This window comes from Colletotrichum scovillei (genome assembly GCF_011075155.1).
Source record: "Colletotrichum scovillei strain TJNH1 chromosome Unknown Contig00002, whole genome shotgun sequence".
Classification (NCBI taxonomy): Eukaryota; Fungi; Ascomycota; class Sordariomycetes; order Glomerellales; family Glomerellaceae; genus Colletotrichum; species Colletotrichum scovillei.
Window position 1 is genome coordinate 1,803,887 of NW_023336260.1, and position 16,760 is coordinate 1,820,646.

The 16,760-nt window shown below is 53.1% G+C and overlaps 5 protein-coding genes across 5 annotated transcripts; 1 reads left to right on the forward strand and 4 right to left on the reverse strand.

Annotated features, from left to right (window-relative positions):
• Positions 1–1,526: 1,526 nt before the first annotated feature.
• HER10_EVM0012384 (uncharacterized protein) lies at positions 1,527–3,350 on the forward strand. Its single transcript, XM_035481780.1, has 3 exons — positions 1,527–2,016; positions 2,117–2,602; positions 2,746–3,350. The coding sequence occupies exons 1-3, from the start codon at positions 1,899–1,901 to the stop codon at positions 3,186–3,188; spliced, it is 1,047 nt and encodes a 348-aa protein (XP_035337791.1). The 5' UTR covers positions 1,527–1,898; the 3' UTR covers positions 3,189–3,350.
• HER10_EVM0009868 (glutathione-dependent formaldehyde-activating enzyme) lies at positions 2,720–4,662 on the reverse strand. The gene is made up of 5 exons (XM_035479340.1): positions 4,263–4,662; positions 4,096–4,182; positions 3,911–3,943; positions 3,798–3,843; positions 2,720–3,724 (listed from the first exon to the last, which is right to left on the reverse strand). The coding sequence occupies exons 1-5, from the start codon at positions 4,349–4,351 to the stop codon at positions 3,455–3,457; spliced, it is 525 nt and encodes a 174-aa protein (XP_035337579.1). The 5' UTR covers positions 4,352–4,662; the 3' UTR covers positions 2,720–3,454.
• A 1,429-nt stretch (positions 4,663–6,091) lies between these two features.
• On the reverse strand, positions 6,092–6,589 carry HER10_EVM0000278 (uncharacterized protein; the record flags this gene model as incomplete). The annotated part of the gene is made up of 1 exon (XM_035470066.1): positions 6,092–6,589. One exon carries the CDS (start codon positions 6,587–6,589, stop codon positions 6,092–6,094), a length of 498 nt encoding a protein of 165 aa, XP_035336791.1.
• Positions 6,590–7,243: 654 nt separating this feature from the next.
• HER10_EVM0004918 (uncharacterized protein) lies at positions 7,244–8,703 on the reverse strand. Its single transcript, XM_035482972.1, has 2 exons — positions 7,530–8,703; positions 7,244–7,474 (listed from the first exon to the last, which is right to left on the reverse strand). Exons 1-2 carry the CDS (start codon positions 8,429–8,431, stop codon positions 7,444–7,446), a joined length of 933 nt encoding a protein of 310 aa, XP_035337166.1. The 5' UTR covers positions 8,432–8,703; the 3' UTR covers positions 7,244–7,443.
• Positions 8,704–10,367: 1,664 nt separating this feature from the next.
• On the reverse strand, positions 10,368–14,228 carry HER10_EVM0001297 (uncharacterized protein). The gene is made up of 2 exons (XM_035471052.1): positions 12,335–14,228; positions 10,368–12,278 (listed from the first exon to the last, which is right to left on the reverse strand). Exons 1-2 carry the CDS (start codon positions 13,343–13,345, stop codon positions 10,491–10,493), a joined length of 2,799 nt encoding a protein of 932 aa, XP_035336884.1. The 5' UTR covers positions 13,346–14,228; the 3' UTR covers positions 10,368–10,490.
• Positions 14,229–16,760: the final 2,532 nt, after the last annotated feature.

Here is a 16,760-nt window from a genome sequence, read left to right on the forward strand (position 1 = left end):
TTTCCCCAGACTCTCCCAGGGCCCAGGCGGCTACCGCTGCACGAAATGCATCGCGACTGGTGGGCTTGGGAGAGGTCGTCGGGTCGGGGCCCACGACAAAACAAAAAGGTGTCAGCGCTTCATCGACACTTGGACAGGCGGGACGCACGCATCCACCATGCCTCGCACCCACGTGAAGATCAACAGCGTGGGATGGGCCTTTCAGATGGAGCATCCAGTGCAGGTCGATGACAGGCGAGGTGGTCGGCGCCCAAATTCTCTTGCTCTTGCTCTCGCTACGTGGCGAAACAGAGGGACCAAAGACAAAAAGAAGCGCGGATACGGATGCAGATGCAGTTTTCGTAGGATGTGCGGCATTTGTGGATGACTGATGAGTGATGAGCCCATGGATGTCTTCGTCTCAACTTGCCTTTTGTCCGCATCGTCCCTTCGGACAGTCGAATGAGCCCATCGCCGAGACAGCTTCTGTTGCCAGACACGTTGCGCTTGCGTACGCAGTACAGTAAGGTAGTATCTGTAGACTAGAGCAGGCTCTTTCTCTTGCTGGAAGAAGGGACAACGGCATTGAGACAACGAGGGTCGTCCCAAGGCGAGCAGAAAATGAACACCATTGCTACAATCATGGGCTTTTCGTGCCTCAAGTGGCTGGGGCGACATGCGTGCTGAAGCAATGGGTCAAACGAGCGTGAGCCCGGGCGGCTCGTTTGATGACATGCAGATAATGTGCGTTCTGGTGCATGCTGCAGGCGATGAACATGCCACGGGCCAGAAGAAGACCAGGACCGTCATTGGCGGTTGGCGATGGTGATACCGGCCCAGATAATAGCACGTTTTGATGAGAAATAGTAAAAGACCTCTCTCCGGCGTCGTGGGTGAGGTGAGTCTGTGTTGCTTTCCTGCTCGGGAACGGAATAAGGAACTGGGAGATGGCTACCTAGGCACGCTAGGTATCTCAGGACAATGGTCCCGGAACGGCAGTTGGTGTCGAGACGAGCGCTTCCCGAAGCACCGAGTTCATGTGCAGCAGTCGCAGTGAAGGTTAATGCGACTGTGCACCGACCTGAATGAGGAAGGGGGGTCCCAAGACATCGTGATACATGATACCTTAGACAAACGCCCCCTTCCGACCTGTTGCTTCAATAGGATGTTGCGGTTAAGTCCAGGGATCAGCATGTCATGATCGGGAGACGGGGACGCCAGTCTCCTTCGTTTCACTCAATTCAGTGGGTAAGAGAGAGCCTTACAACGGTCCGAGTGCATGCTGATGTAATTCAGCCCATCCCCTCCTGCACGCAATGTGGCGGCGGCAGCTCCGAACAAGCTTAAAGACAGCGGCTATAGCCTGTGGCTAGAGAATCTCGGATCTCACTTAGGTAATGTGGCTAGTAGCAGTATCTCGTACCTCCCAACGTGGCTAGAACGTGGCTAGAGACCTACCTAGGTACACAGCAACCGGTCCTCGGTGGCCCTGCAAGTCCGATCGATGCCATGGTACAATGTACCCTCATCATACTAATTGGCCTGCATCGGTACACGGGCTCTTTCAAAGCTGAGCCAAAGCAGTGGGCCTACAGAAGTCAATGACGACAGTGTAATCCTTCTTCAACCACCAGTTGAGGCTAAGCAATGAACAGCTAAGATCATCGGGAGGTTTTTTGACGTCGTCTTCCATAGTTTCCGAATCCCGTAATGGTGATGATAAGTTGGTTTAAGCCAGCTTGCTGAACAATTGTGTTTTTGTTTCACATCTCTCATCCAGGCTCATCTTACAGCACCGGCGACTGTGGCCCCCGTGTGTTTCAACACATTTCCAGGCGTCTCAGACTCTAGATCGCAGCCACAGAACAACAACAACAACTCGCATTCAAACGACACACACAGATAAAGGGCAGCCCAAGATGGCGGTTGTACACGTCCTCGACGACTACTATCTAGCCATCACGGCTCTCATCACAGTAGCATACCAACTATTCTTCTTTTCAATAGCCTTTAGCTTCAAGTTTGACAAGCTCACCGGTAAGACCAACTCACACCCGGCCCCTCAAGGCTCATTCCATAATTACACCAACTCACTCTACAAATGAACAATGAACACCAAAACTAACACCTCTCACAGACTTCGCCGGCGGCACAAACTTCGTCGTCCTCGCCATAATCACCCTCGCCATCAGCGGCCACAACCATGCCCGCCAAATCGTCGCCTCCATCTTCATCATGCTCTGGGGCGCCCGCCTCTCGGCATTCCTCCTCTTCCGCATCCTCAAGACGGGCAAGGACGACCGCTTTGACGACAAGCGCGACAAGTTCTTTCCCTTTCTCGGCTTCTGGATCTTCCAGATGATCTGGGTCTGGACCGTCTCCCTGCCCGTCACCGTCCTCAACTCGCCCAACGTCACGCGCTACCCGCAGCACGACTTTGGTACCGGTCGCGACATTGTCGGCGTCATCTTCTTCGTCGTCGGCTTCGTCATGGAGTCGGTAAGCGACGCGCAAAAGTACGTCTTCCGCAGGGACAACCCGAGCCGCGAGGCCATTTGCGACAAGGGCTTCTTCAAGCTCTCGAGGCACCCCAATTATTTCGGCGAAATCATTATTCAGTTCGGTAAGTTCACACTGCCACTTAGTGCCAAGTGATACCACTTCAGACAATGCCAATCTTCTCCCCCATGCTTTGTCAGCGCGACAAAGTAAACCAAAACCAACTCATGAGAGAGTCCTTGGCTAACACTGCATCCAAACGTCTAGGCATCTACATGATCGCCGTCTCGGCAGCCGCCGACGGCTACGTGGGCGGCCAAGCCTTCAAGGCCCTCTACGCCACCATCCTCGGCCCCTTCTTCCTGACGCTGCTCCTCATGTTCGTCTCGGGCCTCACCCTTCAGGAGCGTCCCGGCGCCAAGAAGCGCTACGAGAAGAACCAGAACTGGGAGGGCTACAAGCGCTACCTCGAACGCACCAGCATCCTCATCCCCTTCCCGCCGCAGCTGTACGCCCGCATGCCGACGTTTCTCAAGCGCACCGTCTTCCTCGAGTTCCCCATGTACGTCTTCGACCCGGCCAAGCACTCCGACGCCGGGGCGCGCGCCGAGGAGGGCCAGCAGCACCACCAGCATGAGTCTGTTGCCAAGCCCGCGCACGGGAATGGGAGGCCGAGTGGTGAGGAGTCTCTCGTTGGACAGCGTTCGTGAGCTGTGCGAATGCCGAGGAATTAATCTGGGGAGAGAGCAGGCATATTTATGGTATTCGATTTCTCATGTTTTGACGGCATTACGGCTTAGATGACTCTTTTTCATAGTGTTCAATTTTTGGGGATATCATAGAACCGACTAATACTACCTTCACCACCCCCAAGCTTATTAATTGTCCCAAACAAAGTATCTCTAGTGACAAGACACAAGCAAACGTCATTTACAGCACTCTTACGATGTGACATATACCTGTCGTATCACTCACATCAGTGAACAATGGCTTTCAATGTCCCGCTCAGCTCACACCGCCCGTCAACCGATACCGCATCCGCCAGCGTGCCCCCGCTCCCGCGCAGGTCCGTCGGCTGATCGAGCGCCTCTTGTTGGTCGCCGTAGTCGGTGTACTCTGCTTCCTCGCTGTGGTTCTCCGCTCCTTCGGGGATGGGCACCATGGCGTTCTTGGTCCAGATGTGGACGGCCGTCTTCCAGTCCAGGCCGTCGATGCAGCCGCCCTTTACCGAGACGACGTTCTTATCCTAGGTAGTCACCGGGTATTTAGTCTCTCTTCGTTCTTGGGAGCCTGTGTTTGGGTTTGGCACGAGGACGTACCGGCGTTGCGTGGATTAGTCTGGTTCCGCAGTTGCGGCAAAAGTAACTGTCACAGGATTTGTCAGGCAACAGATCTCAGTTTTTTTTTTTGGTGAGGGAGGGCGTCTGCTCACCAGTAGAGCGTGGCGCCGGACGCAGTCGGCCTCCTATTTGCTCATAGGTCAGTAATGATTTCTATATTTCTTCACAACTCGCAACTCTCTCACTCTCACTCTCACGCTTCACAACCCCCTCCCACACCTATGGCTCAAACGACTGCTCCTTTCTTCTCTTCCTGCTCCGTATGTATAGTACTCACGCGTAGACACCCATCAAATCAGCCTTTGGTAGCTTAAACTTGGGGAAGATTGCAGAGGTCCCGAACGCGGAGCCCGTTTGCCTTTTACTAGAAACCAGAAACGGCACAAGTCAGCATGACTGCGGCCACTCATCGACGAAGGAGAGCACGAGAGTTGCTGAACGTGCCATTCTTCACAGTGACATATATAGAGGCGGAGAGGTTGCGGCAGCGGCGTCTTGAAGGACACGGCTCCGCATTGGCATCGGGCGTCCATCTTGGATGAATCGGAGTTGGAAGTTTGCGTAGTGTAGTTGAGGAACTCCGTAAGGCGTGAGCGGATCAACGGTGATAGTGGCAGTGTGACGTCAGATTGTCCCTTTAAATGCCGGGTGAGATCTCAACTAGAAGGTTGGCAATCCTTTCAGGTACCGAGGACGTCTGATAGGCTGACTTCCTCTCAAGACTCAAAATGAATAAGAATGAGGAAAAGAGAGGAAATCCAAAGTCCCACGTGTAAGTGTTGTAAGGAGAAATCAATTCCTCAGGATGATGTGTGAGGAGTCAGCAATCAAGTTCGTCCGAAAGGGGAATCCTCCCGTCTTTTATGTACCTAATGACTCTCCCCCCCCAAAAAACCACATGACACACACAAAGCTAACGCATGCAAAACGACGACTGCCTATCTACGCAGACACCGATTCCTCTCTACAAACAACCCGACGTCGGGGTGGGAAATACAACTCAACACGCGTCTCAGCGCGATATCGAAAGTAGGCAAGGACACTAATTGCTGCAACTTGCAGCGGTGACCAGGGTCGGGAGGAGGAGGGACGTGAGTCACGGCCGGGGTGGTGTGGGAGAGGTGGGAGAGGGGAGGGGGGGAGTGCGGGGCGAGCTGAGGCGGATGGTCGGGGGACGAGACAGGCTTTTGGAGCGAGACTGGCGCGAAGTCACATGGTTAGCGGCCCTGCTTGACCGGGTTTCGTTGCGGAGCTATCCGTATTTCGCGAGATAGATACTCCAAAAGTACTAACATGCCTTCGGCTTCGGGTTAGTTTGAAAGTTGACTCAGAATTTCGGTGTTATATTCGCGGAAGGGGAAACAGTCGAGCGGTGGATTGGGTTGCAACCGCACATAGGTAGGAGCCGCCTCGATGCTCAACTGTACAATTGACTCTCTTGGGCTCATTGACTATGGTGTACGCAGACTCCATTAGATGGAGATGAGAGACTTCAGAAAGAAGGAGAAATGCGAAATGTGAATTCTGCGTGTAGTACCTCAGAACAGCGTTCGTTGTTCAAGACGTCAAAGAGTCAGAAAGTAGATGAACTGCAAAGAGCCACTGACCGCCTTGCTCCGATTGGCCAATTTCTCGCGAACAGTTCCTTGCACACTGGCGGGACTTTTCCGCGCTGAGTGGATGTCCATTTCAACGTCACATCACTCACCCCAGTTGAACTAATCATTGAACCGCACCGAGCCGCGACGACAGGAGAAACCAGCTTGCAATGTATCAGGGTCTCATTATCTTTCTATCTCATCTGAGTCATTAGGAGCCCTTCCTTGACCAACGTCTAACGGTCTAGAGCCTCGTCAGCTCGCACGCCTGTGGGTATCTCTCTCTATAACTTTTCCTGGTTCCAAGACGATTATGAAATCTCCATCTATCCGTATCATCCAGGGCAGGTCCACCGACGTCGTTGCAAATATCCGTGGTCGAGTATCAGCTGCGACTAGTAGACACCCAAGATGATAGGTCTAGTGGCTCGCCCATGATTAGCGAGGTCAAACCAAATTCAGAATCTCCCCAATAGAAACCCCCATGGCCGTAAATTCAATCAATCGTATCCCATAGCCCCGTGAATGCTTTACTGCTGAACAGTCGAATAGTTGGCAGGTCGCACGAAGTCGATGACAAGGCCCAAGCGGTAGATCCGGTTCCCAAAGAAGATCCAGTTCCTCCACAGAGTCTTTGTTCATCGACTTGGCAATGTGCCCCCAAGCAAAGTCGATTTAGCAAGACAGGCCACGGTCGCGGGTCATGATCTTCTTCTGACGAGGGCCGGCCATCTTCATATTACGGGCTGGGAGGAATGGCTTGTACTTCTTGTCGAAGACACCGCCGGGAACCCACTCCTCCTCGGTGTGGAGACGGCTCCAGATGGCGTTGAGCTTGGTATTGTTCTCAACATCGATGCCAAGGAAGTCGACGCTGTCGCGTCTGTCGGGGGTGATGAGGATGGTGATCATCTTGGGTCCATCGATGAAGATGAAGATCAGGATACGGATGATGGCGACAGAGAAGTAGCCAATGAGGAGGGCAAGGGGCTTGACAACCATCCAAACAGTACCCTTGATGATATTGGCGATAGTCGGGTTCATCGACATCAAGAAGAGAGTGATGAGGATAAGAACCGGAATGCGGACCTCAGGAGACCAAGCAGTAGAATAGTCAATGCTGAACTCAGGGCAATGAGGATGGAAGCGACCGCGCATAATGTGACCGTTCATTTTCACTGCGAATGGTAAGAATTTGTTCAAGGTTAATGATGTTCTTCTGGCTTCAACTAACCAGATATTGTGTGAGTAATTGAAGTGACTGTAAGGCCTTCGCGATGTTCTTTAAGGGGAATGTATGTGATCTCTTTGATGAGAACACAGGAATCTGTGACCTTGTTAGCGAACCCTCACATCCAGGAATGCCACTTTTGTCGTACTAGGGAATGTGGCCTTGACAAGAAATTTCTTCGTCGTCAATCGGCCTAAGAAGCGCCTGAAAGTCGCAAGTAGGAGCGGTCGGTATCCTGTAAGGTGAGGATATTGTGTAAAATTGCAAGTAGGCAATGTGTACAAGAAGATGATGCTCGAGGAGAAAAGCCGAGGGCTCAAGAGAAGGGGAAGGGTGAGAGGCGGAGTGGGAAGAGGAATCTCTTGGTAGCAAAAGACTGGCTGCTTTGATGAGGGAAAAAGAAGAAAAAGAAGAGCAGTTGGAATTTTTTCAAAGTGGGCGAAGAAAGTAGAAGGTGAGGCCGGCTGGGTCAACTTCAGATGGAAAAACGGCAGGAGCAAACAATAGCACCTACCTTTGGTCTTGAACAGTGAATATTGGGTCTTGCCTCATTCACCTTTCCAGAACGAGCCTGAGGTATTCATAATAATGGAGATCCCATTCCTAATAACCATAACCCAGACTGTACAATGCCTGATGCCATACTCCCAGTTGCATCTCCAGAACGGCAGGCGCCTCATCCCGTGACCATATTTCCATTCGACTATATCTTCGCCTCTTCATCCCAAGGACCAAGAATCTGACTCCTCTCTCGTCATTCGTGGCTTGGATTTTGAGTGTCAATAGCCAACAGCCATCACCCTGAAAGCCATATATCCCAGTCTATGCTTGAGTAATACTCAGCAGGGGGCTCAACACTGCGCAATGCCATCAAAGACTTGCCTTTTCGACCCATTATCCTCCTCGAGCTTCTCAACACACCTCACCACAACGAGGCTATCCTCCCCATCCTTACCGACGTTGAGCATCTTCCCAAGCTCAGCACACCACTCGAGCTTTTCCCCATCACCCCAATCCAGCACCGAAAGCTCCACCTCCAGCCTTCTCAACGCCCTCAGCTTTCGCAGCCCTTCCTCGATCCATTCTGGCCTGCCATCGGGCCGTGTCGTCTTGGAGCCTAGCCCCATGGCCTGGGCCTCTGCATTGTTTTTCAGCGCGGAAAAGGGGGCAGTGGGTTCGAATATCCCACCTCCTATCAGGATCTTGAGCCTCAGTCCCCGCAGCCCGGAGGCCCAATGCTCACACAACTCAGTCCACTCCTTCAGCGCTGGGCCCGTAAAGTCGCGCCCGAGCATCTCGAGCCTCGCCCACCGCATCTCATCCCGTTGCCATGGCCGCAGACCGCGTGTGAAGGCTCGCGCCGCCCAGAGCCCCGAAGAAAACCAGTTGACAAAGACGAACTCGTTGGTATGGAAGGGGTAGGACCGGCACTCGTTATAGATTTGCCTATTGGTCTCCAGGAGCGCCGAGGGGATACCAGAGATTGGACGGTTTGGTGATAGCAGCGATGGCTCTTCAGACTTTTGGTCTCTGTTGGAATCGTCCTCTTGTCCTGCGGGTTGGCCAATGGCTTTCACAATTTTCCCTGGTACGGCACAATCCTCAGTTTCCACTCCGGGGGGGTTGACGGGCCTCAAGAAGTACGCACTATGTATTGGATTCGGATACCACGGCGCGAGCTGCGCGTGCTCAACTGGATGTGCCACGTGGACCCAGCCGTATATCTGGAGGCGGATTTCAAGGGGCAGGCCGAGGAGATGCAACTCGTTCTTCGACACATCCATGGCGGCGGTAGTAGTCTCACCTGGGATTGCGAATGTGGTTTGTATGACCGAGGCGAATGAAGCGACGTTCAGTTGGCCATCCGCGGGTTCTTGGACAAGATGAGAATCGACGAGATCCAGGGTCCAGTAAGTATAAGTGGCTTTAAGCGGGGATCGTGGTTGTCGGGTCCTAGATGGCTCAGTAATCACAGTCGCGAGATGTTGTGAATGTCATCACGGAATCTCAGTGGGCTTTCGGAAAACGATGGATAAGCTTCAGCAACCGAAACAAGATAATGGGCGCGCCTGTACAACATATACTACGACCACCACTGAGTCTCACTCATCGCCCAAACCAGCTACCCAGCAAAGAAACGTCGGGGCTGGGCCGGAGTCCAGCGTTTGGAGCTCCCCAATGGCTCCAGGGACCGTCGTAAGCCAGCCATGTAAAAGAGGGGGAAACCAAGCCCATTGGCCCGCTGGATCAGGATCGGATTCCTTAATGGACAGAACGAGTGAAGGACAGGTAAGCTGACACTTGCAGCAGTAGCAGTACGCACGCAGCGCGAACAGGAAAGTAACCAACAGTACAAAGAAAAGATGGGGTGCGAACCCGATACAGACGAGCCAAGCCAGACCGAGAGCAGACCCAACCACCCCTGGCGAGGTCTTACATCCAACCTTGGCGAGATGTCAGCCCTACTAGCATCCATCCGCGATATACTAATCGAACGCCATGGTTGGTGATCTTACGATATGGAAATACGGCAAGAGGAGAAAGGCTTAAAGCACATGACTGCGGGGGAGTCGACATAATCCATGCTCGCACTCGCTCGCAACTTTTCGCAAGGTCTCCGTCCTAAGGGAAGAAAAGAGAACGGTCGTTCAAGCATACCTAGGCAAGCTAGGTAGCTTCTCCCCGGCCCCTCTTTACTCGCTCTCCTCTTCGGATTACTCCCCCCACTTTCAAGGGATGAACCCGGCCGGCGGCTCCAACCAAAACCAACATACCAACCACATAATTCAGGCCGATCTTCCGCGAACAACAACCCCTTCCGAGACAACAAGCTTCCATATCGGTCACAACAGAAACCGCTGGTGTTGAGAGATTCGGAGAACAGAGGGGGGAAGTGATCCCTTCAACCTCAATGGAAAATCAATTTCCAGAGTTCTATGAAGTACAAGAGAAACTCAAAGCAGAGCGCCCTCCCCGCACCGGTGTCCGCCACGTGGAGAAGCCCGTTGCTCAGCTCGACAATGACGGCGTCGTGGTGAGTGTCATGTGCCAGAACCATTAGCTTTCGCTCGTACTCAGAGCCACACCACCTCGGGGTCCGCCCAAGACGCCGCACCCTTCACCCATACGCCCATAGCTACATCCTTCATTAATGGAATGCATGTGTATTATAAGATTGAGTTGCATGCCTCGCGAAGGGGCACTTTTAGCATTAGCTATACTTTGAAAAGGGGCTATCCTATCTTTGTTCATCGAAAACGTCCTCAGCAACCTCCCCCTCTCGCCCACTATCCTGAATTACATAGCCAGGAGTGTAAGTTGGGGGAGCAGCAGCCTAGCAGGTCTCCCAAGGACCCTCCCTTTCAGAATTCTTTCTTCGACTTCATTCGCGTGACGTTAAAACAACAAGAGACCCCACCTCCCTCCCATCAAAATCTCCTCGAATTTCCATTCTCTCATGCTTCGCGTACAAAACTCCTCGAGCAAAATTAAACGCCCCAAGGCTGTAGAGACCGAGCGAGCCCTCATTCTATAAAACCCACGCTTGGGACCAGTTAAAGATCCCACAGGTGGGAAAGGTGTATAGTATATACGTCAAGTGACAAAACACGAAAGAACAAGGAAGAAAAAAAGGTAGACCTCTTTTTTGTTGTCATCTTCGTCAACGTCCCAAAACTCGCAGAACACATAAATGCAAGCAAAGCCGCCCCGAGGACAGCAGGGGTATCAAAACTCTCTTCCAGTGATGAAGGAGAGGGTTGTGTGGTGTTGTCGTTTCAAGATTATACGCATCTTTTGGAGGGGAAGGTCGGATTCGAAACTTTTCTAGGCCTCAAACCGAGTTTAAGAGAAGTCGTCGTCTCCGTTGCTGACCATTCGGTCGACGCGCTGGACCAGCTCCTTGGTCTCCCGAGCAATTTCGAAAGCAATGGGCGGTAGGGTCTGCGTCCACATCCTCCACTCGCGATCGTTGCGCCCGGTGGCACCGACGTCTTGGCCGCGGTCAATGTCCATACCACGGTCGCTGGCTTCCAAAAGGCGGTCCCGGCAAGCGACAAGTCTGGTGATCATGCTGCCGTTGCCAGATGCCTCGGTTTCGCCAATGACCTTGTCGACAACCTCTACGATGCCGTTGATCTCGGATGTAATCTGGTTGATGGCGGCATCGCTTCGGATGGAGCCAACCAGGTTCTGGATGTTTTGAACCAAGATCGCGGTCTGGTCCTCGAGATAGATCTTGAGATCTTCAGCCCGATTGTCCTGTTGTCGCATGCCGTTACCGTAACCATTGGCTGGCCCGTTCTGATTCATGCTCGCGAACCCACCCATCCCGTTCATACCGTTCATACCATTCATGCCATTGGCGCCTCGGGCTTGGTTGTAGGCGTCCGCAGACTGGCGAGGGGAGTTGATGGGGCTGTAAGCGGAGGAGTCCATACTGGTTCGGCCACCGCCAAGCCCACGAAATGGTGCGGGCGCCTGTCCCAGTGGCGGCAAAGACTCCTGGATGATCGACTCTTGTCTCGAGGCCGTTCTAGGGGAGAAGAAACCGGTCGAGTCAACGGGAGTGATTGTGCCGTCATCCTCATCCTCGAGTTCGCCAGCGGGCGTGGATCGAATCTTTGCAACTCGGAGGAGATCGACAATAGCGGCAACCAGGTGAGTGGCGGCGGCGTCGAGGAGGGAGACTGGCGTGATGCCTGCCGATGAAGCAAAGTTCTTGGATGTCGTGATGAGGTGGTTGGCCGTCGAAGAGATCTTGCCCTTGAGCTTGGAACGCTGCTGCGCGAGCTCCTCGTTGGTAGCGACACCCTCGTCGATATCCTTAGTAATTCGGCGAACGCTGACAACGACTTGCTTCATAGCGTCAATGACGGTGTCCGGGTTTCCCGCGCGCGCGCGTTGGAGGAGTTCGTCGATGGCGATCTGGAATTTGGTGACGTGAACATCCTTAACTGCGCCTCCGTCCTGTGCAAATCCCTTTTCTCTGATGTACTTTGAGGCATCTTGCTCGACGGTTAGTCCCAGTGAGGAGGCACGCATGCTGCGAAGTTGTGTCTTTGTTCGTGCGTAGCGATTGCGCCAGTCGCGAACCTCTTCTTCCAGCTGCTCGATCGTCTTCTCCAGCTCCTCCTGCTTTTGCCAAGTTGAACCGCTCTGTTGTGAAAGCATCTTCATTTCGCGGAGGAACTCCCGAGCCTCGCGTCGAGCCTCTTCCGTAACTTGTTGCTGCTCCTGTAGAGATTGGCGAAGTTGCTGGTTTTCCATTTGCAGCTCCCTATCTGCATTGCCAGAGTTGGCTGCACCTGCGGCCGCACTGGACAAGCGCAATTCATCCATCTGGTCTCTTAATTGCCGAGATTCGTTGGCGTGTTCGTCCCGCATGCGATCCAGCTCCTGCTTCAACGACGCGTTAAGATCTTGAGCCTCGGCGAGCTTGTTCTCCAGGCCAAGGCGCAGGTCGCTAAATTCCTTCTTCTCCATATTCGCGGCTGTTGACCGTGATCTTTCTCCATCCAGTACACTGTTCAATTCGTCGTCCTTCTTCTTCATCGCATCCTCCATAACATCAAGCTTTTCGCGCAGATCGCGCACTTGAGTCTGGTATTCGTCCAAAAGCTTCTTGTCGGCCTGTCATAGCTGTTAATGTCTCCACTCGATACGAGAATATTTTGGGTAATGATCACCTCTGATGCTACCGCGCTCCGCTCCGTGACTTCGCTTCTCTTGCTACGATTAGTCGCGGTTCGTTCGAGGCCGAAAGCTTCCTCGTCTTCGTTCGGGCTGCCATCGTCGTCTTCTTCCACCATTGTACTTTTGTTCGGCACGATTGTATTGCTCTGAAATTGTTTCTGCATAGGCCGGTTGTAGTCGCCATTCGGAGGCATACCCGGGGATGGAGGCACTCCGTAAGGGTCGGGCGGTGGTGGTCCACCTCTCATAGAGCTCGCGTCTGAGGGCCGTCTCATCCGACTTTGACTCCTTGGATAGCCATTCCCGTTGACTGTTGCCTGCGAGCGGACCGATACGGGGCTACCCACTCTAAGGATGTCTCCAGCGGCAAAGCGGGGAAACCTTCTCTCCAGTTCGCAAAAGACGTCTGTTGCAAGATCACGAAAGCGCGGGGGGCCAAGGGATGACAGTTTTTGCCTGGCCTGGTTGCGTTTGGGGTGGAAGTTGGATTCGGGCATCAGGTAAGGGGGTGGCCCCTGACCGCCAGGACCCGAAGGTCGGCGACCGAGGGATTGTCTCCGCAAAAGTTCGTCAAAGACATCGGTACTGAGTTCGAGAAACTGGACAGACGACAGGCGCAACAGCTTGTCGCGGGCCTTATTCGGGGGTGTTGGTTTCCCGCCTGAACCGCCATTTAGGTAGTTCTTCAAAGCGACGTAATGCTCGCCCAGTATGCCCTCGGCTTGCTCCTCGCGGATACTCCGTCCGCTCTCGCTCCTCGCATACATATTGGTGCCATTGCTGGATCGGCCGACAGAGGGCGGCGGTGAGGGACCGCCGGCACTCCGGGGACCGGGAGGAAAATTGCCATTCATGGCCCCGTTGGAGCCTCCTGAATTCGGGGGTGATACGATGTTGCCGCGGTTTTTTGCGTACGGATCGTCGTTGATGTTCGGGTATTTGCCAACAGACCACTCGCTTCCACCTAGAGAGACAGGTGAGAGAGGCGCATTGCGACCATTCATGGTAGACCTGGGCAAGTTTTGTATGGGAGTATGTTCGCGCGTAGATGAGCGGCAGGCTGTCGAAGGAACAGAAACGCGGCGCAGCGAACAAAGGGAGTGTCGAAATCGAGAAGGAGGCCGAGGTCGAGGTCGAGTTCGAGGGTCGGGTCTTTCAATTCGGTCGGGGGTAGTGGCAGCTGAACGTTTCTTCTTCTCCTTCTTCGTACGGCACACTCGCCTGACGTGTGTGACAGAATGCCAATCCAATCAGGTATACGCTCGTACCCAAAACCAAGGCGGAAACCCAAAAGCCAACCTAAATACGTATTGTCGCAGAACCTTTCTCTCGCTTTCTTTATTTGGAGGATGCCGGTTAAAGGTTGGGCGGGTGTGCGAACTGGACTGCGTGTGGTTCAGGTTCAGGTTCAAGAGATGGGGTGGTGAATAAAGAAAGTATTGGAGACGGTCGAGGAATGTGTCGCAGGCTGATAGTGAGATATTGTGGTAGAGGGGCGTGAAAGGAAGAAAGGGGTTCTTGTTTCTTCCAATCCGTCGTCTTTCAAGCGTCAATGTACGGACAGGCGGTGGATGCGACACGGCATGGCAGGGTGGGAGGATGAAATGTCGTGTCAAAAGGGGATATTCTGACGGTGGTGGATGCAGAGAAAAAGCAAATGCCGCAGAGAAGACGTGGGACAAGATGCAAAGGGCGGCTAGGTGCAGTTGCAGTTGCAGCTGCGGTTGCAGCAGAGACAAAGCGCAAGGCGAATTAGAATAAGGTATCGATCGGTAAGGTATGGTAAGGTAGTGTGGGAAGAAAGGTTGAAAGAGCAAATGGCAACCTTGAAAGTAGAGCAGAAACTCGAGAGCAACGCAAAACAGAGCGCATGCAGCAAGGTAAACGACGTACGGATAGAGAAGCAGAACAAGAGCAGAATCCGCGACGGAGGTGGTGAGGCATGAAACGTCGAGGTGACTGGCTGGGATGCCTCGACCAATGGAACCAATCGATGCACCGGAAGGAGGAGCTGCTGGGGCCCTGCCGCCTTTGGGGTTGGGTGCAAGAAAAAAAGGGGCGTGGATGGGCGAGTCCAGTGGATTTTGGGGGATGCACTGGGGGGGAGGGGGGACTTGGGAGGATCTGGGCCACGAACTACGTTGTGTGGTACTTTTTTGGTGTGGTTGCTATGGAAAGATACAAGTAGACCAGTAAAGGACCACGAGTCGCTCAAGTACCGTACCATAGGTAGCGCGTACCTACCTTAGGTAGGAACCTTTAATGGACTGAACGCATTGATAAAGGTTGTGGGCAGCGATTGCAGTGGTGATGGACCTCCTCTGGGCGCTGGAGCTTGTCCTTACCTTAGCGCTGTCCGCTGTTGCTGGAGGGAACCTACCTCAAGTACCTTACTCCGTACTGTAAGAGAGATGGACTTTCTAGAAGATACAAGTTACAACTGCCCAAGTATCTTGAAGAGGAAGAGGGAGGAACGCACGCACGGCAACCTTAGTGGAAGGGGAAAGGGCGCCGCTGCCGGGAAGGGGTAAGGGGGGTGGAGGAGGGGAAATGACGCTGGAGAACACAGCCTGCCGTTGTCATGTCTTGTTCCTCTTGTAGATATGTACCCTTGGGCGCATCAGACACCCGATCATGGCTGGAGAATGCATCGCGTGGTACTTGCGAAATTGCCCATGATGATATTGCGACTCTCCACCGTGGTTGTGCGATGATCAATCTCTTTTGGGGTCACCTCCGGGGATCATGTTGGGGGCCACTTGCTCCAATGTCCATGTTCATACTTCATCGTCCATCATCAATGATGACTTTTTCTGGACGATCCACGCATAATGGTGGTGATAGTACCGAGTAAGGGGCCTTTTTGCCGGTAGATGAGTCCGTACGTTATCACACCGTCCAACTATTCGTCCGTGGCCCAATGCAGATGTACAACCACAGCTACTGATGCGATACCTTCGAAATGGCACCGTCCCAGCGGATGGAGGGAGCCAGCTCAGACCATCCCAAGCACCAAACACTTGTTTCTTCTTCCCCGTTGGAGGGAGAGACAGGAGCTCAAAGTTATCCCCGTTGTCGGGCCTCATCCTCAAAGACCAACCCAAAGACCAACCCAAAGTTGTACAAGTGACTCGAGTCGAGGTTAGATAAGGCAAGTGCCGTTACATGGACGGGCAGCTCCCACAAAGCCAGAGATCGGTCAAAACAAGCTAACCCTGGTGGATACCGGAAGAGAGAAGCCTATCGCCATGGGCTAAAAGTCTCGTCCTACATGTTCATTTCCAGCTTGGAATGTCCGCGCCGCAGGTCCCTCCGAGTCCCCATACATCCCCGGTCCAGCTGAATCTCTACAAGACTGAAATGGACTGGTTGATGTTGCTGGCAGATCGGTGTCTGGCCTGATTGGAAAAGGTCTGCAGAGGGGATAAGACACAATGGTCTTTTGCACGAGACAAATTCAAAGACACGGCACGATTCAAGACATAGAGATGAATGTGCGAATATTCTACCTTGGACCCTGGGGCACAAGGACCAAACGAGAGATATACGAATACTTCCTACTGATAATTATAGAGACGCGGAATCCTGATTCCCATCATCAAGGTTGCCCCAACTTTGCTGCGCCATCGGCGTCTTGACGGGTAACTTGGTAAGTGGATTTCACTACCACATTACGCGGGTATTGGCAAGCACAGAATCAGGGTCAGGAACGGTTCATCACTGATGACACTTATACCCATTATTACGCAGTATTCCGTAGGGAACTACCATACAGACTGCAGAGTAAACTGAGCTTTTGGAGGTAACCGCTGCAACTTTAACGTTGTACGTACCGTCCCGGTAGCCTGCAAATGATTCGCGGGTTCATCCACAAATCCTACCTATTACCATCCATTCGGCAGCGGCAAGGAAGTGCTCCTTTCTCTCTTGCCTGTCACTGGCAATTGCTGTTGTTGCCGAAAAACAGTCTGCAGTCCATGGCTCCTCCCACATCTCTCAGCTGGAAGATACATTCAATACTGCACTGATAGACATGTAAGTCAATCGATTCTATCCTCTTCTACCTCCATACCTACATCATCATCATCATCATCACTTCGATTCCGTCAATCCATCGGCACATCCATCCCGTCCGCCACACATCGACACCCTCCTTCCCTTTGTTGCGGTTAATGGACCTTCAGGAACCAGCCCTCATTCATGCAACCCTGCAGGCCCAGATCTCCAGGGCCAATGCAGCCTCCATCACCCCTGAGCAAGTGTTCTACCCATGCCGTGATGGCGCGGCCTTTCCACTACCCATTGGCTCATCACACCTGGCGCGCGCTAGCAGCAAAATTCAAAGGTGGATTTGCTCCAGGGCCCGGCCTGTCACTCGACGGTGGCAGTGTCTGTGGGAAATGGGACAAGAATTGGAGA

Excerpts from the sequence above, each read along its gene's own strand:
- HER10_EVM0012384 (XM_035481780.1), top strand. The coding sequence starts at position 1,899 with ATGGCGGTTGTACACGTCCTCGACGACTACTATCTAGCCATCACGGCT. Across the intron at positions 2,017-2,116 it reads CAAGTTTGACAAGCTCACCG|ACTTCGCCGGCGGCACAAAC; the intron begins GTAAGACCAACT and ends CACCTCTCACAG. Across the intron at positions 2,603-2,745 it reads CGAAATCATTATTCAGTTCG|GCATCTACATGATCGCCGTC; the intron begins GTAAGTTCACAC and ends CCAAACGTCTAG.
- HER10_EVM0009868 (XM_035479340.1), bottom strand. The coding sequence starts at position 4,351 with ATGGACGCCCGATGCCAATGCGGAGCCGTGTCCTTCAAGACGCCGCTG. Across the intron at positions 4,183-4,262 it reads ATATGTCACTGTGAAGAATG|TAAAAGGCAAACGGGCTCCG; the intron begins GCACGTTCAGCA and ends TCTGGTTTCTAG. Across the intron at positions 3,844-3,910 it reads TCCGGCGCCACGCTCTACTG|TTACTTTTGCCGCAACTGCG; the intron begins GTGAGCAGACGC and ends ATCCTGTGACAG.
- HER10_EVM0004918 (XM_035482972.1), bottom strand. The coding sequence starts at position 8,431 with ATGGATGTGTCGAAGAACGAGTTGCATCTCCTCGGCCTGCCCCTTGAA. Across the intron at positions 7,475-7,529 it reads GAGGATAATGGGTCGAAAAG|CATAGACTGGGATATATGGC; the intron begins GCAAGTCTTTGA and ends GTATTACTCAAG.
- HER10_EVM0001297 (XM_035471052.1), bottom strand. The coding sequence starts at position 13,345 with ATGAATGGTCGCAATGCGCCTCTCTCACCTGTCTCTCTAGGTGGAAGC. Across the intron at positions 12,279-12,334 it reads GGAGCGCGGTAGCATCAGAG|GCCGACAAGAAGCTTTTGGA; the intron begins GTGATCATTACC and ends CAGCTATGACAG.